General features: G+C 34.9%; 1 protein-coding gene across 3 annotated transcripts; it reads right to left on the reverse strand.

Annotated features, from left to right (window-relative positions):
• Positions 1-544: 544 nt before the first annotated feature.
• On the reverse strand, positions 545-19,172 carry pou1f1 (POU class 1 homeobox 1). 3 transcript variants are annotated; one of them, XM_042730832.1, is made up of 7 exons: positions 18,935-19,172; positions 5,533-5,673; positions 5,288-5,386; positions 3,610-3,855; positions 2,078-2,242; positions 1,886-1,946; positions 545-1,789 (listed from the first exon to the last, which is right to left on the reverse strand). In XM_042730832.1, the coding sequence occupies exons 1-7, from the start codon at positions 19,056-19,058 to the stop codon at positions 1,579-1,581; spliced, it is 1,047 nt and encodes a 348-aa protein (XP_042586766.1). In that variant the 5' UTR covers positions 19,059-19,172; the 3' UTR covers positions 545-1,578. The 3 variants fall into 3 exon arrangements, with proteins under 3 accessions (XP_042586766.1, XP_042586765.1, XP_042586767.1); XM_042730831.1 differs by lacking the exon at positions 18,935-19,172 and adding an exon at positions 9,406-9,946; XM_042730833.1 differs by lacking the exon at positions 18,935-19,172 and adding an exon at positions 9,406-9,952 and having other exon boundaries at positions 1,687-1,809.
• Positions 19,173-26,919: the final 7,747 nt, after the last annotated feature.

A 26,919-nucleotide genomic window follows, 5' to 3' on the forward strand; every position in this document is an offset into this window, starting at 1 on the left:
TATATATATATATATATATATATATATATATATATATATATATATATATATATATATACATGTACACTGAAAATGTCAGATCCTGCCAACATTATCCCAGAGTATACTGTATTTATTGCATTATTAGATCACACAGGGCGGTAAGGGATATGTTGCTGACACAGTCAATGGCAAGAGATGATGATCATATACTGTATATCATCAGCCATATCTGCTGAGAGCGCTTGTGTGCGGGTGAGAGGCTGTTCTGCCTCATTATAGCACTGTCAGGAACAATGTAATACTGTAAATAATCCCTCAGTAAAACCCAGCAGAGCTCTGATGATTCCACTGCATGCAGTAGACAACAAATTAAACACATGCCACATATATACATGATAGATACTTAATTCTCTCCCAATGCAATGATGTTTGATTATATCTAATAATATGAATCACAGCACACTTACCATGTTGTTACAATTCATGCGAAGCATGTAATAGATTGCTGCACAGCAGCTAGTGACTTGCAGGATTTTATGATAATATGACAAACCAAGCATGATTCATTATTAGTCATTTATTTGGACAAATGTATCATTTCTTTACAAATTACATCACAAAAAGGTTTGCTTGCATCATGCAAAACTCTACAGTGCAATGACACGTTTCCAGGATATGCTTTCAGAATATTTGCATATTTTCCTAATATATTAAACTTTGATTGGAATGCATTTAAATATATGAATGATGAATAAATTATTTTAAATATTTTGAAGTATCAAGATACTTTTCTGCCCTTATAAGCTATTTTAAATTTTATCTTCAGGTCAAAAAAATAATAATAAAAAATTAATTACATGTATCCCATTTTAGAGCAAACCCACTTTTATAAAAATAAATTTAATTTTAATAGCTTAAGGTTAAATTCCAGTGAAGGGGTTGCTTAAGTGGTATTATTCATTAAAATAAATAATAAAATACAATTTGGACACTAAGATGTAACTTTAGATGTAACTGCATTATATAACTTTATTTTAACCTTTTTAAACAAAACATTCAACAAACTGAGTCAAAGTTTAAAAAATAAAATAAAAATTGTATTTGGACACTAAAAGCGCCCCTTAAAATCTATGAATGTCATTATCTGAAACCAATTGGCATTTATTTTAACTTGTTCAAATAAAGAAATTTGAAAAGGGATTTAAACGCTAAAACTGTGGATGTTCATTAACAAGAGAAAGTATTGTGGCACTAAGTATTTGTAAAACGTTAGTGGATCATATATTCATGAATTAGTTCATGTGATTCTCCACACCTCTAATTGCTCTGATAGGACTCCTGTGTGCACTTGAGGAGAACTGACTTCATACATCTTCTAAATATGACCTTTTTCAAACTGGTCACTTGGTTTGATATTTGATGAAATAACATTCAGACATTTTTACATGTGTTCAAATACTTTTTGGGGGTCACTGCAGCATATCCAGTACTCCTGCTGGTGAATCAGTACAATAAACCCACTCACTGCCAAAGGTTGGTGTTGTTTTTTTTTGCCTGTAGATAATCACACATCAGCATTGCTGAGACCCCGGATCTTCAAGATCTACAGGCTGCGGTCTCTTTGGCCATGAAGGAGCTGTGATGTAGGCTGGTTTTGACCCTCTTCTCCCTCTGCCGGCGGTTACAGAACCAAACACGCACCACCTCCTTCTCCAGATGGAGACCCTCCGCCATCCGCACGATCTCCTGAGATGATGGCTTACTCTTCTCCACAAAATTCCTTTCTAAGGCTTCCTTAGCCCCAAGACTGAGGGAGGAAATTAAGAACTAATTAGGAATTAATTAGAGAGAGATGCTGATATAATGGCTTTTTTTTTCTGAGTAGGTCAGATTCCCCATTTACCTGATGGTTGTTCTCCGTTTGCGTTTACGTTCATGCATGCCCATCTTCTCATTAAAAAGAGCTGACGGGAGTCACAAATTAGAGTAGTGATTCTGCCATCTTATGTTTTCATTAACAACGCAGGGATAATGATAAGATAGTGGTAAATAAATAAATAAATAAGCGATCTCACTCAGGAGTGTGTTGACTCACCACCGGCTTGCTCAGCCTCCTCCAGCCACTTTGCCAGGATGGATTTGAGCTTGCAGGCATTTTTGAAGCTGAGCTGCAAGTTCTCGAAGCGGCAGATGGTGGTTTGGCTGAATTCAGAGCCTTGCACAGCCGCCAGGGCTTCACCCACATTGGTCTGAGTGTAACCTGTCAATCAAAGCTAAAAGTTAGGAGAAGTTTTAACCCTTGTGAAAAAGAAGTGTGCTTAATTGTACTGATTGTGCACCTTTAATGTACTTCAAATCTTTTTAAGATTCTTTTATTTGCAGTCAATATAATCCTAGCTAACAGGGAACATTCTCAGAACTATGGCTTCATGTTCTGGCAGTGTTCTCTCAAGTTAAAGGGTTAGTTCACCCAAAAATTTAAATTCTGTCATTTATTACTCAGCCGCATGTCGTTCCAAACCTGTAAGACCTTCGGAACACACATTAAGATATTTAAATGCATTGTGCTCTACTGAAAGCTTGGCAAAGACTGACACGGAAGAGAAGATATTTCTGAATAAAGTCTTTTTTTTTTTCTTTGTGCACAAAAAATATTCTCATAGCTTCATAAAATTATGACTGAACCACTGATTTCACGTGGACTATTTTAATGTCCTTACTACCTTTCTGGACCTAGGAATGTTTCAGTTGCATTGCTGTCTATGGAGGGTCAGAAAGCTCTCGGATTTCATCAAAAATATCTTAATTTGTGTTCTGAAGATGAACGAAGGTCTTACAGGTTTAGAACGACATGAGGGTGAGACATTAATGACAGAATTTTCTTTCTTTTTTTTCGGTGAACCATCCCTTCAATAAAAATTTAAGCTCATTCAAAGTTATCTGGTCTTTAGCAATGTTAATGAAACATTAGAACAAAAAAGTTATTTATACTACATTATACTATAGTATTTTAAACAAAAACATTAATTATACTATATGTTATGCAGTTTTTCTAAAACATTTTAGTTGGATGTTCATACTGTGTAATGTCTTTTAAACTACTTTTCTACTTGTTTAATTCAAACAACATTCTAAGTAGTGTTCCCATAATGTTTCAAAAAAATAAAATCTAACATTCCTTTAATATTTTCTCTATTTTTCACATAACCAAGAAAAACATTGTTAAAGCATTTCTGTCCTGAATGTTAGAGAAAACATTAGCAAAACTAGAACATATTTTGCTGGTTAGGATATTAATGAAATAAAAAGGTTTATGTTTCTAAACACAAGTAAATACAATTTTAAAAAGTGCACTTTGTAATAATGTCAAATTAAAAGTTTTACTTAAAAAAAAAACTGACATTCTGCATAAAATCTTGTTTACTTTTTCAGATTATTCTGACCTAGAGTTGTCAATTTAGGCAGAGAAGGTTGTGTAAATGTCCAAACAAGTGTCCAGCGAACAAAGCGTGCAGTTCAATATAGAGAGTAGCTCAATAGTAGAACAGTAATAAGTGATATAATAAATATGGTGTGGCAGTGTTTTACATAATTTTATATAAATATGGTCCAGCTCAGAAGACAAACCTAGTTTGATTCTCCTCAGTTTGAAGTCATTAGCAAACTTCTCCAGTTCACGGATCTGAGGTGAGTCCATGTCGGGCGGCTCTTCCAGGGGCCGGCTTTTCCTGCGCAGCTCCTGCTTGATGTCTCCTAGGGTGGGCTCGTCCATGAGCAGGGCCTGGGGCAGCGGCGGTAAACTGTGGGTCAAAGCACAGGAGCCCCCACCCAAACTGTGCTCTGGGAACTTATAGAGGCGTGAAGCCAGAGCTCCTGCAGGACAGGACACATATGTTAGAGCGAATAATAACTGTTCAAGGAGATCAAATCTTAAAATATCTAACCATCATTTATTTTGAAGACTAAAAGGGACACTGGGACATCTTTCAATACCTTGCAAACTATATTGTGTGTTCGTAATTCTGAACACAATCAGATTCAAACAGCCAAAAATAGGTTATTCAGTATTAAAGATGCTGTGAAGTCTATTTCAGTGAGATCTATCTGGTAAAATTATGGTTATAAATCACCTTTTAGAAATTAATATGTATTGAGAAGACGATGTATAACTGAATTGGCTTTTGTTAAAGGAATGTATTAGAGACAGAAAAAAATATAAAGCAATTAGCAATTAAACCCAATTACCAATTACACAATAAAAAATTTCGTTAGAAATATTTCAATGAGCGAGAGAGAGAGAGAGAACACCTAAAATATTTCTTAATTGTCACTTTTTCCACATTTTTTAGCAAAAATAAGAAAAATTAAATATGTGATTTTTTTTTATTCCAGTTTTCTATTCTAGAGGACACAGTGTCAATTTTGTATTGAAAAAAAAAAAAAACTATATATATATATATATATATGTATATATATATATATATATATATATATATATATATATATATATATATATATATATATATATATATATATATATGATTGTAATAAAAAAAACATTTTCAATTAAAAAGTTATATATATATATATATATATATATATATATATATATATATATATATATATATATGTATATATATATATATATATATATATATATTTCCAAAATATTACATGCATATAATGGGGATATAAAATATTTCTGAATATGTCTGAGGCTTTACTGTTTTAACAATAAATTAATCTGCATCTCCCTCTAGTGGCTAGATATTTTCAGAGCAATATTGCCTCTGCCTTACACACACTGTATTTCTAATTTATATTAAGCATAAATATTTACAATAACGCATAAACATTAATATGATTCTGTGAGTTATAATACAGTATAGGCAAAAAGGTGAAGGCAAACATGTATATTTTCAGCGGTTAATAAAGGGGTTAATTATACTGCGGATTTTTTTCTTTTTCCGGACAATCTTCTTCTGTACGCATCACTAAATCTAACGCTACACACACTTGTTATTTCTTGTTGCAGACACTAGGTGGAAGCACAAATACACTGAAATTTCCTGCTAAACGCTTACATTTCTAGTAGTAGGCAACAAGCACACGCTGCACTCATCGTCATGGATAACTATTTTTCTCTGATTATACATTATTTATTCTGACTGACTATGAACTTTTAAAATATGTACACTTTGTTGTTGTGTTTCCCAGAACTCAGCAGAAGTGAGAAACACTGTGTTGACACACGTGAATGTCATGGGGCTGAAGGTTTGGATTCGAGCACAGGTTGTAGGCCTACCTTGCAGTGAGTTGGCTCCGTTGACCATGTTGGCATGAGGTGCGCTGCAGGTCTGCAGGATGCGGGTCTGGGAGATGCTGGCAGAGAGCATTTCCTGTGCTGGAGACACAGATCTTACATCATTACCACACACACACACACATATCCTAAATCCTGTTTTTCTGTGTGTGTTTATGACAGTAATGCATATGCACAGAAGAAGAATACTTGAATCACTTGCGTAGCTTGTGCGTAACTTGACATACCTGCCATCATGCCGTAGGTGGTCTGCTGGTTGCTATAGTGACACGGGGGCATTGGATAGTGCAGGCTGGCTGACGCATTGCCCAAAGCAGAAGTGGACAGGTGCATATGTGAGCGTTTGGATGACTGAACCAGTGGCAGACCTGAGGGGAATAAACCAGCCACTTATATCTGTGATAAATCCTAGACAGACAAAAAGGCAAAAAGAAGGGCAAAAAATGCCTTCGCTGTTTCTTTCTTTCAAATTCATAATTGTTTTATTGGCATGACTGTGAACAATGCAATATTGCAATATATGCAAAAAACAACAATATCAAAAATAATAGAATATAAACAGTATATTACTGTGTACAAATTAGAACGTGTGAACATTTGATGCCACAGTGTTTAACATGTATGTAATATACAGTTTCGGTCAAAATTTTACATACACTTTGCAGTATCCGGGATCTCTTATTTTGGTAAAACAATAAACATTTCACATATACTGCAAAGTGTATGTAAGATTTTGACCCACTGGAAGTATTATGTCTGACCTCCACCGCAGAGACCCTCAGTATGTGTGACGTTCCTTATGATGTTTGTGAATTTGTTTGTGTAGAGGTCGCTTATTGATTTAACTTTGTAACAGTGAAGGAGGAAGTGCACCTCTGTCTCGATCTCTCCTGTCCTACAGTGAGCACACACTCTTCGCTCTCTGGGTAACCAGCTCATTTTGTGTCTGCCGGTCTCAAAAAATGATAGAAAAAAAGGACATCTGTGCCAAACGGAATGGCACCCCTAGAAATCCTTAACCTAACATATAAAATCTTACAGTATATCCCCATTCATGTGACTTTGGGCACCTGTTTCACTGATAATTTTGCTTTGAATTTGCAGAAGAAGCCACATTTCCTGAACCTCATCACATCTCTGCAGAGGTGACATTTACACAAATAATTCGTTATTGCAGTAATAATGAATACCAGATTGTATAATTCCTTCCTTCATCAGATGCATCTGAAAATAAAATTAAACTCATTTAATGAAGGAAAGCAAGTATGTAAATACAGATAATAGTTCATAATATGCACAGTGACCTCCGGCTGTCAGAGCTGCACAGAACATTCAATTGAATTTGGTTCAGATCAGAGTAAACCCGTGGGTGGTAATCAAACTCAACAAGCACCGCTACATCATTCTGAGACCAGCCTCCACTAACACTCATGTCAAGATGACGGCCGGCCTTGTTCAGTAGTGCATGCACAAGACTGCCATTGAAATGAAGCGATCAACCTTTGATCCCTTTTTAAAAACACCCATTGCTTTATCGAGTGCCAGCAGTTAAGCGCTCAGATACATTAACAGCCACATTATGATAAATAACTCTTCAAACTTCAGATAGCTGTAAACTCTGACATTCCCAGTCACTTTCCGCAGGTGTAAGTGGGGCTGAGTTAACAGAGGGCATATGTGCATGTGAATAGAAAAGCCAAAACATTTCATTTGAGAGTTTTGCATCTTCTGGCTCACAGCCTGAGTGAAATTGCACAGTTCAGTAATTATGCATAAGAGCTATGATTTACTATTGCAAACAATGAGCAGAGATTTGACTCAATTCATTGAGTTTCTGATCAAACTTTCACTAACGCTCTCTCGCATGTGAGACAAAACTGGGCAAAATAAGTACATGATAATTTAGCCATCAACATGTCAAACTAATAATATGTCTGCTTTGATCATTATCTGCAGAGAAGTAACAGCTGTGCAAATTGAGCCGATTAGCCACGTCTACATAATTTTGACTTATTTCAACAAATTACTGTTTGTCTTTTCTTGCTCCCTATAGTGACTGTGAGAGGTGTCACTAAAAACCATCTGACAAAATATATGCTACCTTTCATATAAAAGTTTAGGACCAGTAAGAGTTTAAAGAAATTAATAGTTTTACTCAGCAAAGATGCATTAAACTGATCAAAAGTTAGAGTAAAGACATCTTTAATGTTACAAAAGATTTCTGTTTTAAATAAATGTTGTTCTTTTGAACTTTCTATTCATCAAAGAATCCTGAAATGTTTCAGTTTTCAAATAATAATAATCAGCACATCTGTTTTCAACATAATAATAATAAATGTTTCTTCATTAGCAAATCAGCACATCAGAATGATTTCTGAAGGATCACGTGACACTGAAGACTTTAGTAATGATGCTGAAAATTCAGCTTTATGTCACCAGAAATAACCTACAAATATATAAAAACAGAATATATTTTTTTTATTATTATTATTTTCATCAAATAAAGGCAGCCTTGGTGAAAAGAGACTTTAAAAAAAAAAAAAAAAACATTATACAATCTTAGCTGCTTCTCTGATTTGAATTGCAGTAGTATACATGTTTCTATAAAAAGACAGTGTTCAGTGCATTATACTATTGATTTGGTGATATTTCTCCAAAAACATTTCCCCTGGGATGAAGAGATGTGATCTCTGGAAAGGTCATTCCTCAGAGTGAGAGTCAGACAGATTGTGAGTGATGACAGCAGTGAGGACTGGAGATAATATCAAATAATACATGAACTTTAGGATCATATAGACTAGGTCGAAAAGACATCCGCTTATAGTCCACTGTCTGTATCTTTCATCACCTTGAGCTTGTTCTGTGTTTTTCATCAAAACCTCTGAGGAAAGTATTCCCAGTGGACGAATGCCATCATCGCAGAGATTGATCTATACAAGGATAACTTTCCAACTCATTTCCGATGTAATGTTTGCAGCTTCTTTCATTTCTATGAGTTGGATTTTTTCCACTTGGAACTGTTTCATAGAATAGTGATAGATTTATTTAGTGATATAGCCTAACACTTTTTATTATTATTATTATTTTTTTATTATTTTAAAGAAATGAATACATTTATTCAGCAAGGGTGAATTAACTTGTTCAAAAGTGACAGAAAAGTCATTTATAATATAAAAACTTTTAAAATAAATACTGTTCTTTGAACTTTCAATTCATCAAAGATTAAAGAAATAAGTCATTGTCTTCCACAGACATATTAAATGAATACATTTATTGAGAAAGGATGCAATAAATTCATCAAAATTGACAGAAAAAAAATATTTTAAATAAATGCTGTTCTTTTGAACTTTCTGTTCATCAAAGAAAAAAAACATCACAGTTTCAACAGCAGCACAACTGCTTTTGAACATTAAAAATAATTAGAAATGTTTTTTGATAACCAAATCAGCATATTAGAATGATTCTCGAGTAACAATGCTGACAATTTAGCATTTTTTGCATCACAGAAATAAATAACTTTTTCAAATATATTAAACTAGATAACAGTTGGTTTAATTTGTAATTACATTTTACTGTTTTTACTGTATTTTTGGTCAAATAAATGCAGCATTAATGAGCATAAACATTTTACAGACCCCTAACTTTTAAACTGTAGTGCATTTGATTAAATTAATAATTTTAAATCAATAATTATAGTATTTGATTGGTTGTTCTCGTCTGGTTTTGTTTCAAATTAATTTAATATATAAAAATAAATAGATAAAAAATCTAACATTGCAATGTGACAGAGGCTAGTAGGAAAACTGACCTTTTGTAAATAAATAAAAGCAGAATTGTACCAGCCAAACACTGGACTAAACATTGCATTAGTATCACTGCCAAATGCCAGATAGGTTTGCACCAAAACAGTTTTGACACCAACAACAAAAGATATGGTAAACAATTTATCATCCTTTTAAACAGTTAATACAATTATTTCTTTAGCTATTTCCTAGTTCTGCACCACAGTTAGGTGCATTTTGTTATTAGCATTTAGTATTACTTTTTCCCTCTTCTCAGTAGAGAACCACTGTGTGATCGTCCAAGAGCGTGAGATTTACCTGAAGGCATCATGTTGGTGGTGTGGCTGGAGACGGGCAGACAGTCTGCGGCTCCGGTGTGATGCATGAGCAGCGGCAGAGCAGCCGAGTCTCCGCTCAGAGTAGTGAAGCAATCAGTGGTGCTGAAGGCCTGGCAGGTCATGACTCTAGATCTTCACCTACTCAGGGTCCTACTCAGGGTCCCACCTGTGTGCTACGAGCAGGGCGTGTGCAGGTATTTATACTGAGCCCCCTCAGACCACCTCATCCATGTTAATGAGCTCTTGCTGTTAGCAAACCATGACGGCCCACTGAGGCAAAGCTCTGGTAATTAGGGCAAAGAGGTGCAATCTGATACTGTCCACTTCCACTGTGTGGGGCGTACAACAAACACCAGCGACAGCTCTGACAAACCACGGCTTACGGGACTTAAGATTAATTAGCCATTTCATGATGTGTTTACATTTAGATACATTTTAGATGCAATGAGGGAATGAGTCTGATTACATAAATATGAAGTTATCATTGAATATATGATGGAAAATTTAGGATTTATTATAAGTGCATGAGTATAAAAAAAGCTTTGTGGTATTACTAATTTTAAAGTATTAAACCATGGTATAGTAATAAAGAATTCTGAGAAGCACATTCATTTATTAATTATATTTAAATGAAAAAAAAAAAAAAAACGTGACATTTATTTAGCCAAAACAATGATTTGTTGTTTCATTGCATGATTTGTTTTTACATATTTAATTACATTTTATTGTGTTTCATAACTGTTTTACAGTTGAAATTTTGATGAAGGTCTGTAATATAGTTGTGCTAATGGGGCATGTTTTCAAAAAAAAAAAAAGGTCAAAGTGTGATCAATTAATATTTTAATTATATTTTCTCTGCACTGAATGGTGGAATTATTATTATTATTTTAAGTTTCACCTTCACTAATTCTAAAAGAAACTACAAAAATATGGTTTTCTCAATTAATGTGAGGTCAAAAAAGTGTATGCAGATTAATATAGAAGAGCTGAAGCATTAATTTTAGATTAACTAAAGCATTTCAAACTGCTGATGAATTGTAGATTGTCAAACTGCTTTAAAAATCATGTTCAAACAATACGTTTAAAAAATATATTTAAAAACTGTAATAAACATGAGTGAGCTGCGCTAATGGGGCATGTTGTCACAAAAGGTCAATGTGTGATCAATAAATATTTTAATCTTATTTTCTAGGCACCAAGAGTGTAATTGTTGTTGTTGTTGTTCTTGTTTTGTTGCTTTTTTGAGACTTCAAGGAGGCAAGAACTGTCTCCACGTAATTCTTTTTTAAAAGAAACTGCACTTTGACGAATACGTTTTTAAAAGCACAAATATTTAATGTAGTTTCTCAATTAACATGAGGTCATAAAAAGAATGATTATAGGGGAGCTGAACCTTTTAAAATGTTAGAATAATTAAAGCATGTCAAAATGCTGATAAATTACAGAATGTCAAACTGCTTGAAATTTCATCTCAAGCATTCAAACACAATTTTAAAAAAATACGACAAACATGGGTGAGCTGATTTTCAGCTGAAACTTCTCAAAATACTGCTGTCAGCATGATCTATTTGTGATACATTTATTCTCTTGACAGCAGAACAATGTCTCATTTGGTTTAGTGAAACATGATTTGGCTTTATTCCACACGAGTGTGAATGTTTACTTGACCGGTGTGTTGCTGGCCATCTGGTCGCTGGACAATTAGTTTGTGTTGTGTGTGTTTTGGCACATTCATGTGTTTGTTAAAATAAGCTCCAAAAGCCCTAGTCTTGAAACAGAGATGTTGTGACTTGCTTTATTTGTGATCATCTAAATCACTCTGCTTAGCTGAGCAGGTGCCCATCTGCAGGCTCAGGTACAGCACAATAGTTCACTTCAGCACAACACTGGGACTCTTTGTGTTTGTGCCGGAATGACAAATTAATCGCCTGAAGACTATTCTCCCTTTGCATACTGAGGAGGATGTGGTGAATATTTCTCATCAGAGTTGTAAATTGTTGTATTGCAGTCTGTATATTTTCTTACCTTGCTTCAGGCTTCTCGCACAAAATGGCTGATTAATAAATACGGCAGAATTGAAAATTATTAAGGTCTTAATCATGGATCTGAGTGATTAAAATGCACCACTATGCACCCATGTCTAGTTTTACATGTAATGTAATAGTTACTTTTTTAGGGAGTTAAGCAATATTTTAATGCATTACTTTTAAAAGTAATTTCCCCCAACACTCCAAACTTCTTAGATTGTCTATAAAAGCCTATAGACTGATTTTTATGTAAAGGAGTCAGGTAAATCAAAATGAAGTGATGTTTAAGCACGCTCCCGTAAGGACTCTCTTCCAAGAGCTTCTTGTTCTTTACTGTAATGCCAGTGTGTCATACAAAGAAAAGTTCATTCAAACTATAGTCTCCCACAGCCATTTGCATATAATCAAAAATATAGTATAGTCAAACTATCATAACAGAGTAATTTTGATTAGCCTAACCTGAAATGAAAATTTTGTCATTATTCACTTACCCCCATGTCGTTCCAACCCGTAAAAGCTTAGTTCGTTTTCGGAACACAATTTAAGATATTTTGGATGAAAACCGCTTGAGGCTTGAGACTGTCCCATAGTTAGAATTCTGACAATACTTTTCATACTTTCCTGGAGCTTGACACTGTTATTTATTTGGCAGTCTATGGGACAGTCTCAAGCCTCCCTGTTTTCATCCAAAATATCTTAAATTGTGTTCCGAAGACGAATGAAGCTTTTACTGGTTTGGAACGACATGGGGGTAAGAGATTAATGACAAAATTTTCATTTTGTAGTGAAGTAACCCTTTAACTGCAGAGTTTGTTTAAACATATCCACATTCTTATGATCAAATGCTTTCTTAACTGCTGCTTTCTCAGCATTGTAATTTTTGTTGTTTATTTCATTATTGAGAGGAAAGCTCGCAGCGCATATTTGCATATTCATCTGACCGCCCTTCTCCGAAGGGTAGATGGCTACTGGATGTTCGTTAACAGTATGCCACTTTTTTTTACTTTTAATCAAAGAACAAAAAGAACTTGGCTGTGAGTACATCAGTGTACTGTTTTTTTTTTCTTTCTTTAATCAATGTACTGAATTACGTTGAACTTCTTGTATGCTATGAAAGTAAGTTGCTGGCTGCAGTTCACTTAATGGCCATTAGTGTTGCTAATAACAAGCGTATCTGAATTCTACATATAGCAAAAATAAAAAAAATAGTGGAAAACGCAGAAAATGAGGACAGAATTGTTGAATCCAGTCATAAAAATGGAATTTACAATTTAACAGAGAATATCATGGAATTTGTCAAAGCTTGGATGAATTAATTAAAAGTACGTCATTACACTTAAATCAAATCACGATATGGACTACTATCTGTAAATATTAAGCCACAAAAAAAGCATTTTAAATATGAATCATTCATGTTCTGCGTGTCTTTGTGTGAATAAATGACGTAGACACGCGGTTTTGTTTACTACACATTTCAGAGTCTGCCATCTCTCTAAATGAGGACATAAATTCATGAACAACATCTCCAGAACTGCTCTGAGAGTCACTTCATGAGCATTTTACCATTTCATTTGAGTAAAACTAGCGTAAAATTATATACACACAGAAATGTAAATGTATGCACGGCAACCCGTCACAATAAAAGTATGATTTAACTTGAAGACATTGTGGCAGAAATATATTATTATAATTCAGTATAATGTAAGTAATACTAATACTAGTAGTACTACTACTCCAACTGTTAAAACATTTATAAAACTTTATTTTTAAGGAATAATTACACGTTTTAATTTGACAAGAAAATCCCATTTATTGGCCAAAAAATAACATTTGTTTCATTTTCATGTTTTATGCCTTCATTTGATAACCAGAAAAATGTAAATCCACAACACTGAATTTCATAAAGCTATTGTAAGAATAAATAAAAAAATGTTTTTATGCATTCAAATGAATGAAGATTGAAATGAATGAAGGAAGTGAAAAAAGGTGTGAAAAAATAAAACATTCCATAGTGCAGTAAACATGTAATTTTTGTTAAACCTTTAATAAACTGATGTTTAATTTTTAATTAAAACAATGAAACATATATTAGACATGCTTTTTAATTAATAAAATTCAGCTTAACCATTAAAAAATTAGTTTAGAAAAAAAGCAACAAACAAACGGAATCCAGAAAAATTAAAAAACAGAAAAAAAAAAAAAAAAACGAATTTGGAAAAAAATAAAGCGGATTTCATAGGGCCCTGTATAGCCCATTTGATACTACTAACTAAAATATACAGTTTTAACACTAATAGTAACACACTAACTGTAATATAATTATTTACACACACACAAAAATAGGTACTTTAGTGGTTTTTTAGCGGTTCTTTGGGGTGGTTAAGGTGCTATATAGCACCACTTCCACACAAAGAACCCATTAACCCCGTGGTTATCTAACGCTCTCTTAGTCTCTTAGTTTAGCAGGAGAAATGATTCAAAAAAAACATTAAAATACAGTGTATTTCCTGAAGATAACATGGTTCTCAGCCTTTTTGCCTCCAAGCCCCCCAATAATGAAATACTCCAGGACCCCTACATGGGGAGTTTTGACCGCAGAAAAGCATAATAGTGATTCAGCTTTTGACATTGTAGTAAATTTCCATTCATACTTTAGCAAACATACTGAATGAGAGTGGAGTAACATATCTGGAATCTAAGGAGGAGAATGGGGTTCCTCTTACATACAACCATACTAACTAACATACCAATGAACCACTTTTATTGCTATTTAGCAGCATTTTTTTAGAGTGTAGTCTACGTAGTCTAACTTGCAATTGCATCTATAGTTCCAATCCAAACAGAAGAGTCAGAGGATTTTTCCATGCAATCAAATTATTAAAAAAAAAAAAGAATTATTTTTCATTTTAATATTTTCCATTTTTAATTTAAAGTTTTAATAATTGTGTTGTGTTGTCGTCTCATTTTTATTATTTTTAGTTTTTAAAATATGCTTATATAATTTTTAATTTTTATTTCAGTATTAGTGGTTTTAGTACATCAGATGAAACTAAAGGACAATGAGAAATACCTTGGGCAATAGATCAAATAAAATTAGCATGTTTTTAATGTTTTTTTTTTTGCCAGCCAAGTCACTGCCATTGAGAGGAACACTAACACATGCTTTCTCTAGGTAGCGGAGGAAACCTCTTTAGCAAAAACAAACAATGTATTTTTCTAAGAGCCACCACAAAAGTCATATTTTTTGGGATCAACCTATAAATGGCAGAAAAAAATATTTTAACACCAAAAAAAAAAAAAGGCATATTTGACCATTAACCATTTGATGAAAGAATTAATGGCTGAAATCTAAATGAATGCAGTAATATAAAGTAATTAAGCAGCTAAGAAATGTATCATTATTAACAATACATCAGTCTGATTTGTAACTGCAGCAAGTCCTGCGGCAGCAGCTTCTAATCTTCCGGCCTGTCAAAGGAAGTGACCAATAGAGGTGAGTGCAACAAATGTCCCAAGTGAGTTAGTATCTGCTCTTAAAATAACCCCTATTGTAGCTACAAGCTTCTGTTGTGATGGAGGGTGTAGCAGGAAGATAGATGAAGAGAGATAGAGAGAGAGATAGAAAGAAAAGGGAAGCCCAGTAAAAACAGGCTTCAAGCACAGGATTAAGGGGAGCGTGAAGAAGACCCTTTCCCATGAGAATGAACAAAGGACATGTGATTTGAAGAAGTAAGACCATGTTCATTACGTCTCTTATAGGTAAATCCCTGCACACTGAGTCCTCGTAGCCTGCCAGAGTAACCAAGCACGGCCACACAAAGCCCCAAAACTTAATTAGTGCAGGGAGCATGAGCTGAGGACCAGCGCTCGGTCCCTGCACCTGTCCTGACCGGGTCCTCGCCCCAGCCTGACATACACACACCTCAGCCACTGATCCAGCCCTGCAGTGGGAACATGACAATCACACACCTTCTCACAGGTATCACATCCGTCGAACACAAGACACACATGTACTGTACACCTTCCTAATTCTGGAAATGTGTGTGTGGAGAAAACTCCTTATTGATTAAACTGGTGTGTCGCGACCCCAAAAGAGGTCACAGGTCTGTTTTTATAAGATCTAACAGATGGTTGATAAATAAGATGTTAAAAATTAAGAAAAACTAATTTTTCCATTTTGTTTTTGTTTCTCTAAAGTCTAAATTATATTATATTCATTATATTGTATTACAAAGGGGTCAGTAAGATTGTTTTAATGTTTTCAGAAAGAAAAACAAAAAAAAAAACAATGCCAGTCTGCATATTTGATCAAAAATAAAACATTGTAATATTGTAAAATATAACTATATTTAAATACATACAATATATTTAAAATCTATTTGATATATTTAAAAAATTTAATTTCTTCCTATGATGGTAAAGCTGAGTTTAGATCATCGTTACACCAGTCTTCAGTGTCACCCTTCAGAAATCATTCTAATATGCTAATTTGCTGTTCAAGACATTTTTTTTTTATCATGACTGTTAAAAACAGCTGTGTTGCTTCATATTTTTATGGAAACTGTGATGCCTTTTTTTCAGGATTCTTTGATGTATAGAAAGTAAAAAAAAAATAACAGCATTTATTTGTATTTGTTTGTTTATGTAAATGCAGCCTTGGTGAATAAAAGTATTCATTTATTTAAAAAAAATCTTATTGACCCCAGAAATTTGAACAGTATTGTGTATGTATTATTTACTTCTATATTATTTTTGTACTTGTATATTATATATCTATTCATTTACTATATATATATATATATATATATATATATATATATATATATATATATATATATATATATATATATATATATATAGTAAAATAGTAAAATAGTTTTGTTTACATAATATATTTGTATGTACTGTGCACATTTATTATGTATATATAAATACACACACACAGCATATATTTTGAAAAAAAATTACATGTATATTTATATTATTCATATAATTTATATTATATAAAAAATATATTTAAAATATAAACAACATTTTTCTTAAATATATACATTAGGGATATGCCGGTATCAAATTTTCCTGTTGCGATTAATTGATAATGTTTTGTCACGGTATGCGGGTATTATCAAGGTATTGAAATTAAGTTTTAAAAAATTGGTCATAATACAATATAACAGGTTAAATAACTTTTTTCTTATAACAAAAATAACTGAACAGTTAAATACAATAAAGCAATACAAAAAATATATTTAAAGTTACAAATTTTACACCGATTAAAGTGCAAAAGAACTTTAAAGACCCATAGGTATCACTTTACAATAAGACCTCATTAGTTTACCCGTAGTTAATGCATTAACATTCATAATGAGCAATAGCTACATTTGCTACAGAAGTTACTAATCTTTGTTAAACAAAATACAAGGTCTTAGCTCATGTTAGCTCATTAAATAACAAAGTTGCAACTTTCGATTTTAACAATGTGTTATTAAAAATTGGAATACCTAAGATTAAAGAATGTTCAGAAAGAATTTTTTATTGGCAGTTTGTTAACTAATGAAGCCCTAATGTAAAGTGTTAATGAACTATAAAGAATCAAAAACACTTTCAAACAATATCTAGGACATGTTGTAGTCCAGATTAAAATGGAAAAAAAAAAATATGGAAATATATAAATATTATTTTATATTATTTAAATGTTTAGAAAGTAGCAGCTGTTTTTATTTATGGGGTTTCCAGGGTAAGGGCTGCATTTTCTGCAGGTTAGCGCCATCTGCTGGCAGAGAGTGAATGTGCTTTCATTCAGCGCATCTCTCACGTGTTCCTCCATGTGCTTCTCGTGCGTGCTTGTTTACATCAGGGTTCACATGCGTCTTAAAAAGCAGCATACAACGGTGTTGTGCATTTTGACCAGTTGATGGGGAAAAAGTATTCTTAAAATGCATTTCAAATTCTGAATAATTTGTAATATATAATTATTCTCGGTATTTGGAAGTACCCACGATAACAATATCGTGCATATGCATTACCGAATACCGGCACAAGTCTAATATACATGCATGTGTGTGTATTTATATATACAAAATAAATATACACATCACACACACATATGTTATGTAAACAGAAACTTTTATTTTGGACATGATTAATTGTTTGACAGCACTAATATATATATATATATATATATATATATATATATATATACACTGTTCCAAAAATATTTATTTATTATTATTAATTTATTCATTCATATTTATTAATCCATCCATTTATTTATTTATTTATTTATTTATTTATTGTATGCACAATTTTGGTAAAATCTGGTTAACAAAACTACTAACTGCAAATGTTCAAATTCAAACTATTCACTATGCATTAGGAAACATCTATAAATTCAAATCTAAAGTCAGGCAGATCAAGCACGGATCCCGCGGTCAATAGGAAATTAAGGAAGAGATGGGCCATTGTTAATTACATTGCTGAACAGTCATTACCCCTGGTTTTCACTCTCACAGAGTGTGATGAGAAATGCTAAATTTGTAATTCTAAAGTGCTGGAAAACGTCGCTTACCAAGTTTCTCTTTGACTCTTTAGACAGGAGCTTGTAGCTTGTGTTCGTTTCATGCACATTAAGCATCTGACTTGGGCTGTGATGAATGTCATCTGCAAGTAAACAGGCCAGAGCTCTGGAGCAAAGCAAGCTGCAGCTCCCAGCCCTAATTCCTTAATTCATTATGCAAACATAATCTATTGCCGAACCCAGTGTACTGATGAATATCAAGAGAACCTTATGTTTAAGTCCTGAAACATCTGCCGAGCGGGATCAGTCATTCAGACTTCAATGCATAAACACGCCAAACCAAGGCAATAAAGCTAATTTCATCAGTATATTCAACATCAGCCCGTGTTCTGAAAGGTTAAAGCAGAAAACCAGCTTGCTAGTGACCACATGATTTTATCAGTTTTTAGTAAATCTGATTTCCACTGAATTGCATATTTTAAGATTATATAAATGCATTTTCATTTGACGTACTATATAGCTACAGTAAAGGTACAAAAGCTGTCACTGGGACCGTATTTATACCTTTTTTTCCCCTAAAGGGTGCATATAAGAACCTTAAAGGTACTAGTACTTTAATGGCACATATTTGTGGTCATATGTAGAAATGACAGCTTTTGTTCCTTTTTTTTTCTTTTTTTAAGATTGCAAAACATGGGTGGGTTTATTAAAAATGAGTTTTTATTAGATCTTTTTTTGTTTCTATAAATTATCTCATATTTTTACAGCATTTTCCAGCTATGTATTTTGCATAATATGGTTTGGTATAATATTACAGTTCATACAAATTTATTTTCACTAATGGGCCTTTTACTAAATCATGAAAACACTCAAGTTATAAAACTAACAGCACAAAAGATAAACATAATGACTCACTGAATTAAGTGAGTTATTATTTCATACAAAATGGGTAAAAAAGTACCTACCTTTCAAGCAGAACCTGACTTTTAGTTTTCTCTTTATATTTTCCCGTGGACTAAAAAGCATCCAAAAAAATCCATCGGTACAACAGTCTACTGAACTGTGCTGAACTCGCCCAAGGCATTGCATTTATCATTTCTCTAAAAAACAATTGTTAAAATAAATATGATGTTTATAGAGTTTTAGCAGAGCTCCACCTGTATGAAACACTCTCTCAGCCTCACATCTTTCAACCGTGAACATCAGGTTGTGAAGTTTTAAATGTTTACTTATGCAGCTTCCAAATGCTTCATTCATACCTTCTCCATTTTCATCATGTGTCCAGTCTGTGCAGTTTACAGCATTCGGCACTAAATATTGATATTTGTGAGTGAATAGCAAGTTAGCCTTGAAATAATTATAATACTTTTCTAGACAATTTCCTGTTAATATTTCACTTGCTGATGCATTTTCATAATGTGTGCTGAATTCATCATATCATATTTTTATGATAATGAGCAAAATCAGTGCATATGTAATGCGATGAATTGTGACAAGGATGAAATTCACAGCAAAATCGATTACATCCACATTGTCCGCCGACGTAAGATGGAAACATTTAGAAATTGTTGGTAACTAAGCAACAGGCTGAGCGAGGAATGCTTGCTGCTTTGGACGGAAGATACACTCTGACTGTCATGCTGCTGTCAACAAAAGCACACTAGATAGTAACCTATTTACATTTTTTTGTTATTCTCAGAATTGTCCTCTTTATGGAGTGGACAAAAATAACTGCAATTTATGATAGTTATTTATAATGTACCAGGTTCCCCTTCTAGGGATCGCCATGCTGCACCCCCTAGGGGGAACACTGGGGAATGCAGCCTGCATGACCGGCGTCTGAAGTACGTGTGAAACAATGCCAATCTATTGGTCCACCTGGCCCATGACATCATAGGCGGGGTGCCCGGAAGTATAAAAGGGCACCTGCTGAATACGTCATCCTCCGTCTGTTTGAAGTGCGTGTGATAGACGAAGGCGGGTGAGTGTTGTGGAAAGTGTGTGTCTCCATGCCCGAGGTTTCTGACACTTGAGGACATATGCGATCTATGCGTCATCTTTCTTGGTCGGGAGCTTGCGCGTTGTGCGCTGCTGCTGAGGCACGGCGCAGCCTTGGATCATGGGACTCGCGGGGTTAAGATGCTCTTTTGGGTTATCGATCCCGTGTATAGCGCTTGAGTCGAGCAGCACCTTAGGGAATGTGTGCCTCCGTGTTTGGATTCTAACACTCGAGGGCATATTCTGCTTTTGCGAAGAGCATGCGCATTCAGAGTTATGCGCTCATTGTGATGAGTCACAATGTCTAGGGAAGGCTCTGCTCGCATTTGTTCCTATTCCAAAGGGATGCGGGATGAAGCGTTCGTCTCATGGCCCGGTTTGCCATTGCTGCGGCACAGTTTCTCAGCTCGCGGTGATCACTTTGATCTGCGGGATCCGCACGCCCTCTCTAAATGGGTTGTCAGATGCTGCCGATACTATTGGGTTGTTATGACGATGAAGTGTGAGCACGGAATCATTTCAGCCTGATTCTGCAAGATCGTGGGTGGAGCTATATTCAACTCGGCCGTGCCTCTCTAAGATGCATGTTATTGTATATGGAGAGCCTTGCTTGGCGTGAATATGTTTTTATACTCTGTGTAGAAATGCTTGCAAGCTTTCTTTCCCAGGGTGTTTTCAGCACCTAGAGTGGTTATGGGGAATGCTCCTTCCTGTACAAAGCCAGATGGGTTTAGGAGTAGGCTGCCGCCTCAGGCTTCTGGGTATTTTTAAGTGGGCGGTCCCTCTAAATCCTGCCTAGTGATTTTGGGCTGAGTACACTGCTCCCCCTCTTCAGGGTTTTAAGTGAGCAGTCCCTGCTCAGAGTGTAGCTGTCTGAGGATGGTTATGCTCCAGTTCAAGCTTACTTTGATCTGGAATATGACAGTCTGAGGGCAGCTATGTTCTAGCCTGACTTGGGTTCCCCTTGGCGCATGCTCTGTCAAGTAAGCGCTGAAGTCTTTGTCCTGTCTTCAGCCTTATCTGAGGGAACTGCTATTCGAGGATAGCTGTGTCCAGCCCTCTAGTGTTTTTGGCCATGGCTTACGTCAGGCTTTGATCTCGGACTGATGAGGTTTATGTGTTCACTCTTAGCTTTTAGAATTTACTGATGGCCCGGATCTCCCTCTTGTGAGTCCCTGGTCAATGACATGGTGCTTCGCTAGCCTACCGTGGGACTGACACGAATTGGGGGACTCCTTAGTATAACCATCTGAGGTTGGTTATATTACAGCCATTGTTATGGCAGGACAGGTTTACTTGAAAACAGCCATCTAAGGCTAGCTGTGTCTTACTGGCAGTTGCAGTGAGCCCTCTCCTGAAGTGATCCCCTTCCCTAGAGCCTAGCTATCTGAGGATAGGAGGATAGGGATTTCTGCCAAGTTGTGTGAGCAGCCTGTGGTGCAGTGGCATGGCCCCTCTATGAGGAAAGGTGGATAGGCCCTGCCAGGTGGACAGGAATGCACCTCGGCAAAGTGTGGTTGGATTTTGTTCCCCAATGTGCCCCCTAGGGTGCACAGCGTGGAGTTCCCTAGAAAGGGAACGTCTCAGGTTACGCATGTAACCAAGGTTCCCCGAGAGGGAACGAGACGCTGCGCCCCCTCACCATGCCTTCAGCCTGCCTGTTTACGTGTCCTTTAGACAGCTAAGTGGATGACGTATTCAGCAGGTGCCCTTTTGTACTTCTGGGCACCCTATCTATGACATCATGGCCCAGGTGGACCAATAGATTGGCGTTGTTTCACACATGCTTCAGACACCGGTCATGCAGGCTGCATTCCCCAATGCAGTATCTCGTTCCCTCTCGGGGAACCATAGTTACATGCATAACCCAAGACGTTTTTCCAAATGTAAAACTCTAAAAATCTGTAATTTACCCAGAAAATGTCTAGTTAGGGTAGATGACCTTCAGAGACAGAGAGCAGGTAAAAGTGGTTCAGTCACAGTAATAAAGGCTTTCCCAGACAATGTCTACTTGTGAACCTCAGAAGGATACTACAGCACAGAACAATGGCCTTTCATGTCCGCCAGAAGATTCAGAGCACTCAACAACAGCCACAGAAATGCGCTTTGCATGACCTCAATTCACTGACACACGCGTCTGCTGTTGATATATGCTGTTATTTCTTCCTGTATCAGGACTGACTTATTTTGGTGGAGCCATTTAGAAGGAAAACTCAGAAACTGAGATACAATTGTGTATCTTTACAATTGTATGTGTATCTGCATGTGCAAGACCACAATTTATTGTATTATTAATTATTTTACTCATAGTAAGTATACTGTGAGTGGTTTACCTAAAAGTTTACACTCATTTTAAAGAGTTGTTAATAGCAGGGGCATAATCTACTTTTTTTTAAAGGGCACCATGGCAGTTCAGGATGACTTGGAGCTTCAGTGGAGATAAGATATGGCCAAAGAAAAGAACACTTTTAAATAACTTAGTTCTTCATTTACTGCAAGGTTCAAACCAATACAGGTATATACACATGCATACAAATATATTTTTAAATAAATAAATCAATTATATATTTGGATCAATAATATTAATGAATAAATAAGTAACAGAATTTAAATTATCAAATTATATCAATATTTAATAAAATATTTACTGAACAAATTAAATTAAATTAAATGGAAATAATAATAAAAATGCATACATGCAAAAAGAGCCAGTCATTTATAATTTACAATGGAAAACAGTGAACTGGCATTCCCACAATTCCCTGTGTGACACATTTGACAACTTTTATTTACAGTGTATGTTTTTTTGTTGTTGTTGATGTTTTAGGAATTTATTTTGCATCTAATGTGTTAAAATTATTGTTCATTGCATTGTTTTAGTGTCATGTGTGTTACCATGATAGTGTTTAGTATTTGTGTGAATGTGCACCTTCTATATTAGCATCTACATCAGCTTACTTATGGTGAGCTTTGATTTATTGTGTGACTTTCTCATCACCACCTGTGTTTTTTGGTGGTTGTAAGATTATTATTATAAAAGTTCAAAACAGATTTAGTATATTAACATTAATATTAACAAGTTAATGAAATGCTGATTTTTACTGTACTCTTTAAGTTCAATCTATCAAAACCTAAAATGGTACAAAAATACAGTATCACGTATTTGTTACACGTTCCATGTACTTATTATTATAATAACAATAAATTATGCATAATTAAATGCAAGTTACCCTAATCCTAACCCAACCATACAGTAAGTATATGTAGTTAATTAATATTACTAAATGTATAATTGCACTGTATGGATATCTTAACATAAAATGTAACATACATTTCTTTTCTTTTCTTTTTGTAGTGTACAGCACTTTAGACAAATGATTTTTACCTACAATAACCATGCAACTTTATCACTTTTTTTTTTTTTTTTTTTTGGGTATGAGTCATGATGGGGCCATTTGAATGGGTCTGATGCTTTTGGTAAATATTGACAGTTCCCCTTAGGGCTCAGTCAGAAGCTGTCATAATGTTGTGGGTCTGACACATCCTCATCTCCTATTCACTCTGCAGCACTGCTCATTTACCTAGCATCTGTGTTTCCAGCCCAGATAATAATTAGCTTCACTTTTCGTTTTAGCGGCAAACGCTAAACAGCCTAGGCAAGAGGTTAAGGTTAGAAAGCAATGGTTTTTTTTGCATTCTGAAATCAAAATAAATGAACGAATAAAGTCTACCTCACAAAAGATTCTAATAAACATTCAGATTTTTAATGTTCTTGCACAGTTAAAATGGTAACCAGACGGCATTTCCATCACCATTTATGGACAGTATTGTCTGATCAGTGGCTTTGATGCAGCCTTTGCAGATAAAAGTGCCACAGCTAATGATAGGCTACTGCTGGTCCTTTAATATGAGCCTGGAGGTTGAGATCAAACAGACTGCGATGAAAGTGGCCTGCCTCTATCTTACTGGACAGAGATTCAATATTAACTATAGCAGGCTCATAGCAGTTCACCTTAATCTTTTGGATTCTGGGATGCTTCATTGATATAACGCCATACAGAGTGTTATCAAAGGATAATGTGAAGTGCAAGGGCCGTAATTGTCTGCTTAAGAGCCGATGTCATTTTAACTGTTTAAGCTTTGTTGGGACTAACACAACTGGCTCACTCCTCATCCCCATTCAAAGCAGACACACTGGGGTTTATTTAACATGAGTGTCTAGAAAGTCACTTTAAGTTAAGAGTTTTTATTGTAGGGTGTGACCAAAGAGAATGGCAGACACATTATAGTAATAGATTCACAAGAGCCCAAGCGGCAGCTCCATTTGAAAGTCAGCATGAGCGGTGTGTCAGTTGACGTCAGTTTCCTTAGTGTGCTTTCAAAAAATCTCTAAAAAAGCTCTAGCAACAAGTGCAAATAACAGAGAATATTCTCAGAACTTTGGCTAATGTACTGGTAAGGTTCTCTCAAAGTTTCTTTAAAACATTCTTCCAGTAACATTAATAGATTGTTTGTTCAGTGTTACCTGTTCTCTGTCTCAATATGCCTACTTCCATACTAAATAGTAGGTGAAAGACAGTTTCATAGTCCAAATTCATAGTATTCTTAAACAGTAGGCGAAAAGTACCAGATGACCTGCTATTCCTGCCAAGATTCTGAAGTGTGCATTCGATGGATGCTTTACTTTTCCATGAGGCCAAAGGAGAGGATGTGTGAATAATAGTAAAGCGATGCAACTGAGGTTGGTGGATCACATAAAAATAGCTATGTTTCCATCCAAAGCTGCGAATTTAACTTATGTGCAAAACTGGAACATCGCATAAAACATTTGTGAATAAAGCACCGTTTCCATCCAACAAGTCAAAGAGAACAAAATCGTCACTTCCTGATAAATCGCATTTTATGCACATTTTTTCTTATTGGATAAAAAGTTCATCCTATTCCGATTCTGATTTTACGAAAAGGTTTCATTCTTAAATCCCAAGAATCTGAACATTGTAGCGCACCTCCCGTCCAATAAATCGCAATAAGCTTTGTGCTTTGTTTCTTTTGATATGAAACAAAGTCTTAGATTTCAAATTCTTACAATTTTTTACAGTATTCATTACTGTGGCACTGTTTATTGTGGAGTGACAGATCACTGTAGCACCTCAGTTCAAGATAAGCGGCAGCGCAAAGTGCACATGAACTGGCGCCAGTTGCATAAACTTAGCCACCATGATAAGACTGTCTTAAGAACTAGTTTGACCAACTAGCAGTTGCCAAGGGGTAATCAGTCTTACTTTTCCAATACAAATAAGACCAATCTACCTTTTCATAACTGAATTAAAAAAGTTATGACCAGTTTCAGCATGAAATAAACATGAATAAACATCTGAAGGTATGTTAAAAGAAAGAATACAACTTACCAAAATCCATATTCTGTCTCATACAATTTCTTAATCAGTATTTCAATCACTGAAAAATGTCAATTACAGCTTGTAAACAATGTCACAATTAAGCTTAACCCTAGAGAGGAGCATTTTGCTAAATATATGCACCATACTGCATAACATATTCATTATAATTTTCACTTTTCTTCAATGTTTAGCCTAATTTATGTTTGAATAAATCCATCATGTTTTTATGACAGCCACCATTTAAATTAAAAATAAAATAGAGTAGAAATATAATTACGTAATTGTAACTTCATTATTATGAAACTTCACTGAGTGTAATTTAAGCATTTGTATATAAATCAGTTAATTAACCTTTAGCAGGCTACCAACTGACTATTGTACCTAATATATAACCAGAATAATCGAATTGAATTCAATCAGAATTTGAATCAGATTGAAAGCTTGTGAGTCAGAATCGAATCGAATCGAAATTTGTCAAAACCCCTATTATTTATACATCATCCATGGAACATTTTTCTGAAAGATTAAACGTTACTACTTACTAGTAACATATGATTCAGAGAACATTCAAAAACTACATTCCCATAATGTTTGCAAAATGATAAAACTGAATGTTTCCCTTGCATGATCTGTGCATATTTCTCTCCTGAAATAGGTGACTTTTTCACCTGAGAAAGCTATGCATTATACAGGACTTGTATGTTAAAACACCTTCATATTGAATTTGTTTCTTAAACAGAGCCGTTCACTTTAAAAGACATTAATTAATGTTCTGGAGTGTGGATTATTGTGACTTTTTTATCATCTGTTTGGACTCTCGTTGTAATGCTAACTGATGTAATGCTAACTTTCTCCAAATCTGTTCCTCTGCAGAAACAAGCTCATTTTCATCTTGCATGACCTGACGGTGAGTAAATCTAAAGCAAATTAACTATTAAATGAACTATTTGTTTACGAACAAAACTTGATTAGAATAGAACTGGAAATGGAGGAATATGTGAATGGAAAAGGAAAAAATCCAGAGGACTCTTCATCTGCCCCTTTCACTGTTTTATTCACTGCAAATTCAATACTGAATGCAACGACCCGCTGACAAGTGAATATTGTGTCATCTGCACTGAGTCTGGTCATTCTACTGTACGTCTACAGTAGACGTTTGAGAATAAAAGATGCTTGCTGCAATGTTCTCCTTGAATTCAGCAATACAGTCAATACTAATGTCGGTGTTGCAGTATTCACATGCTGTAACCTCTGTGAAGGCTCAAACTGTGATGTCTCACAAAACTAATGGCAGAGGCTAAAGAGGAAAGTCTTTGGTGACAGGCTGTTAGTGGGAGATGAAAGCCTGATACAGACACTCAGGCAGCTAGATCATTTCATGGGTCTTTAACCACCAGGACAAAAATCAGATGACTTCATATAAAGCTCTGTGAAATGAAGGACAGACTGTATACGAGACAAAAGATGCAGACAGAATGGGAATGGGACAGACAGGGTACCAGGAACAGATTGATTGGCGAACAGAGAGATGAGGAGAGTTTTCTGGCTGTAAT

This window comes from Cyprinus carpio, chromosome B9 (assembly GCF_018340385.1).
Source record: "Cyprinus carpio isolate SPL01 chromosome B9, ASM1834038v1, whole genome shotgun sequence".
NCBI lineage: Eukaryota > Metazoa > Chordata > Actinopteri > Cypriniformes > Cyprinidae > Cyprinus > Cyprinus carpio.

What these genes read in the sequence shown, in the direction of transcription:
- pou1f1 (XM_042730831.1), bottom strand. Translation starts at nt 9,547, where the DNA reads ATGACCTGCCAGGCCTTCAGCACCACTGATTGCTTCACTACTCTGAGC. An exon ending in CACCTACGGCATGATGGCAG is followed by an intron (nt 5,387 to 5,532) that starts GTATGTCAAGTT and finishes CTGTGTCTCCAG; the next exon opens with CACAGGAAATGCTCTCTGCC. An exon ending in CGGAGCCAACTCACTGCAAG is followed by an intron (nt 3,856 to 5,287) that starts GTAGGCCTACAA and finishes CCTGTCCTGCAG; the next exon opens with GAGCTCTGGCTTCACGCCTC.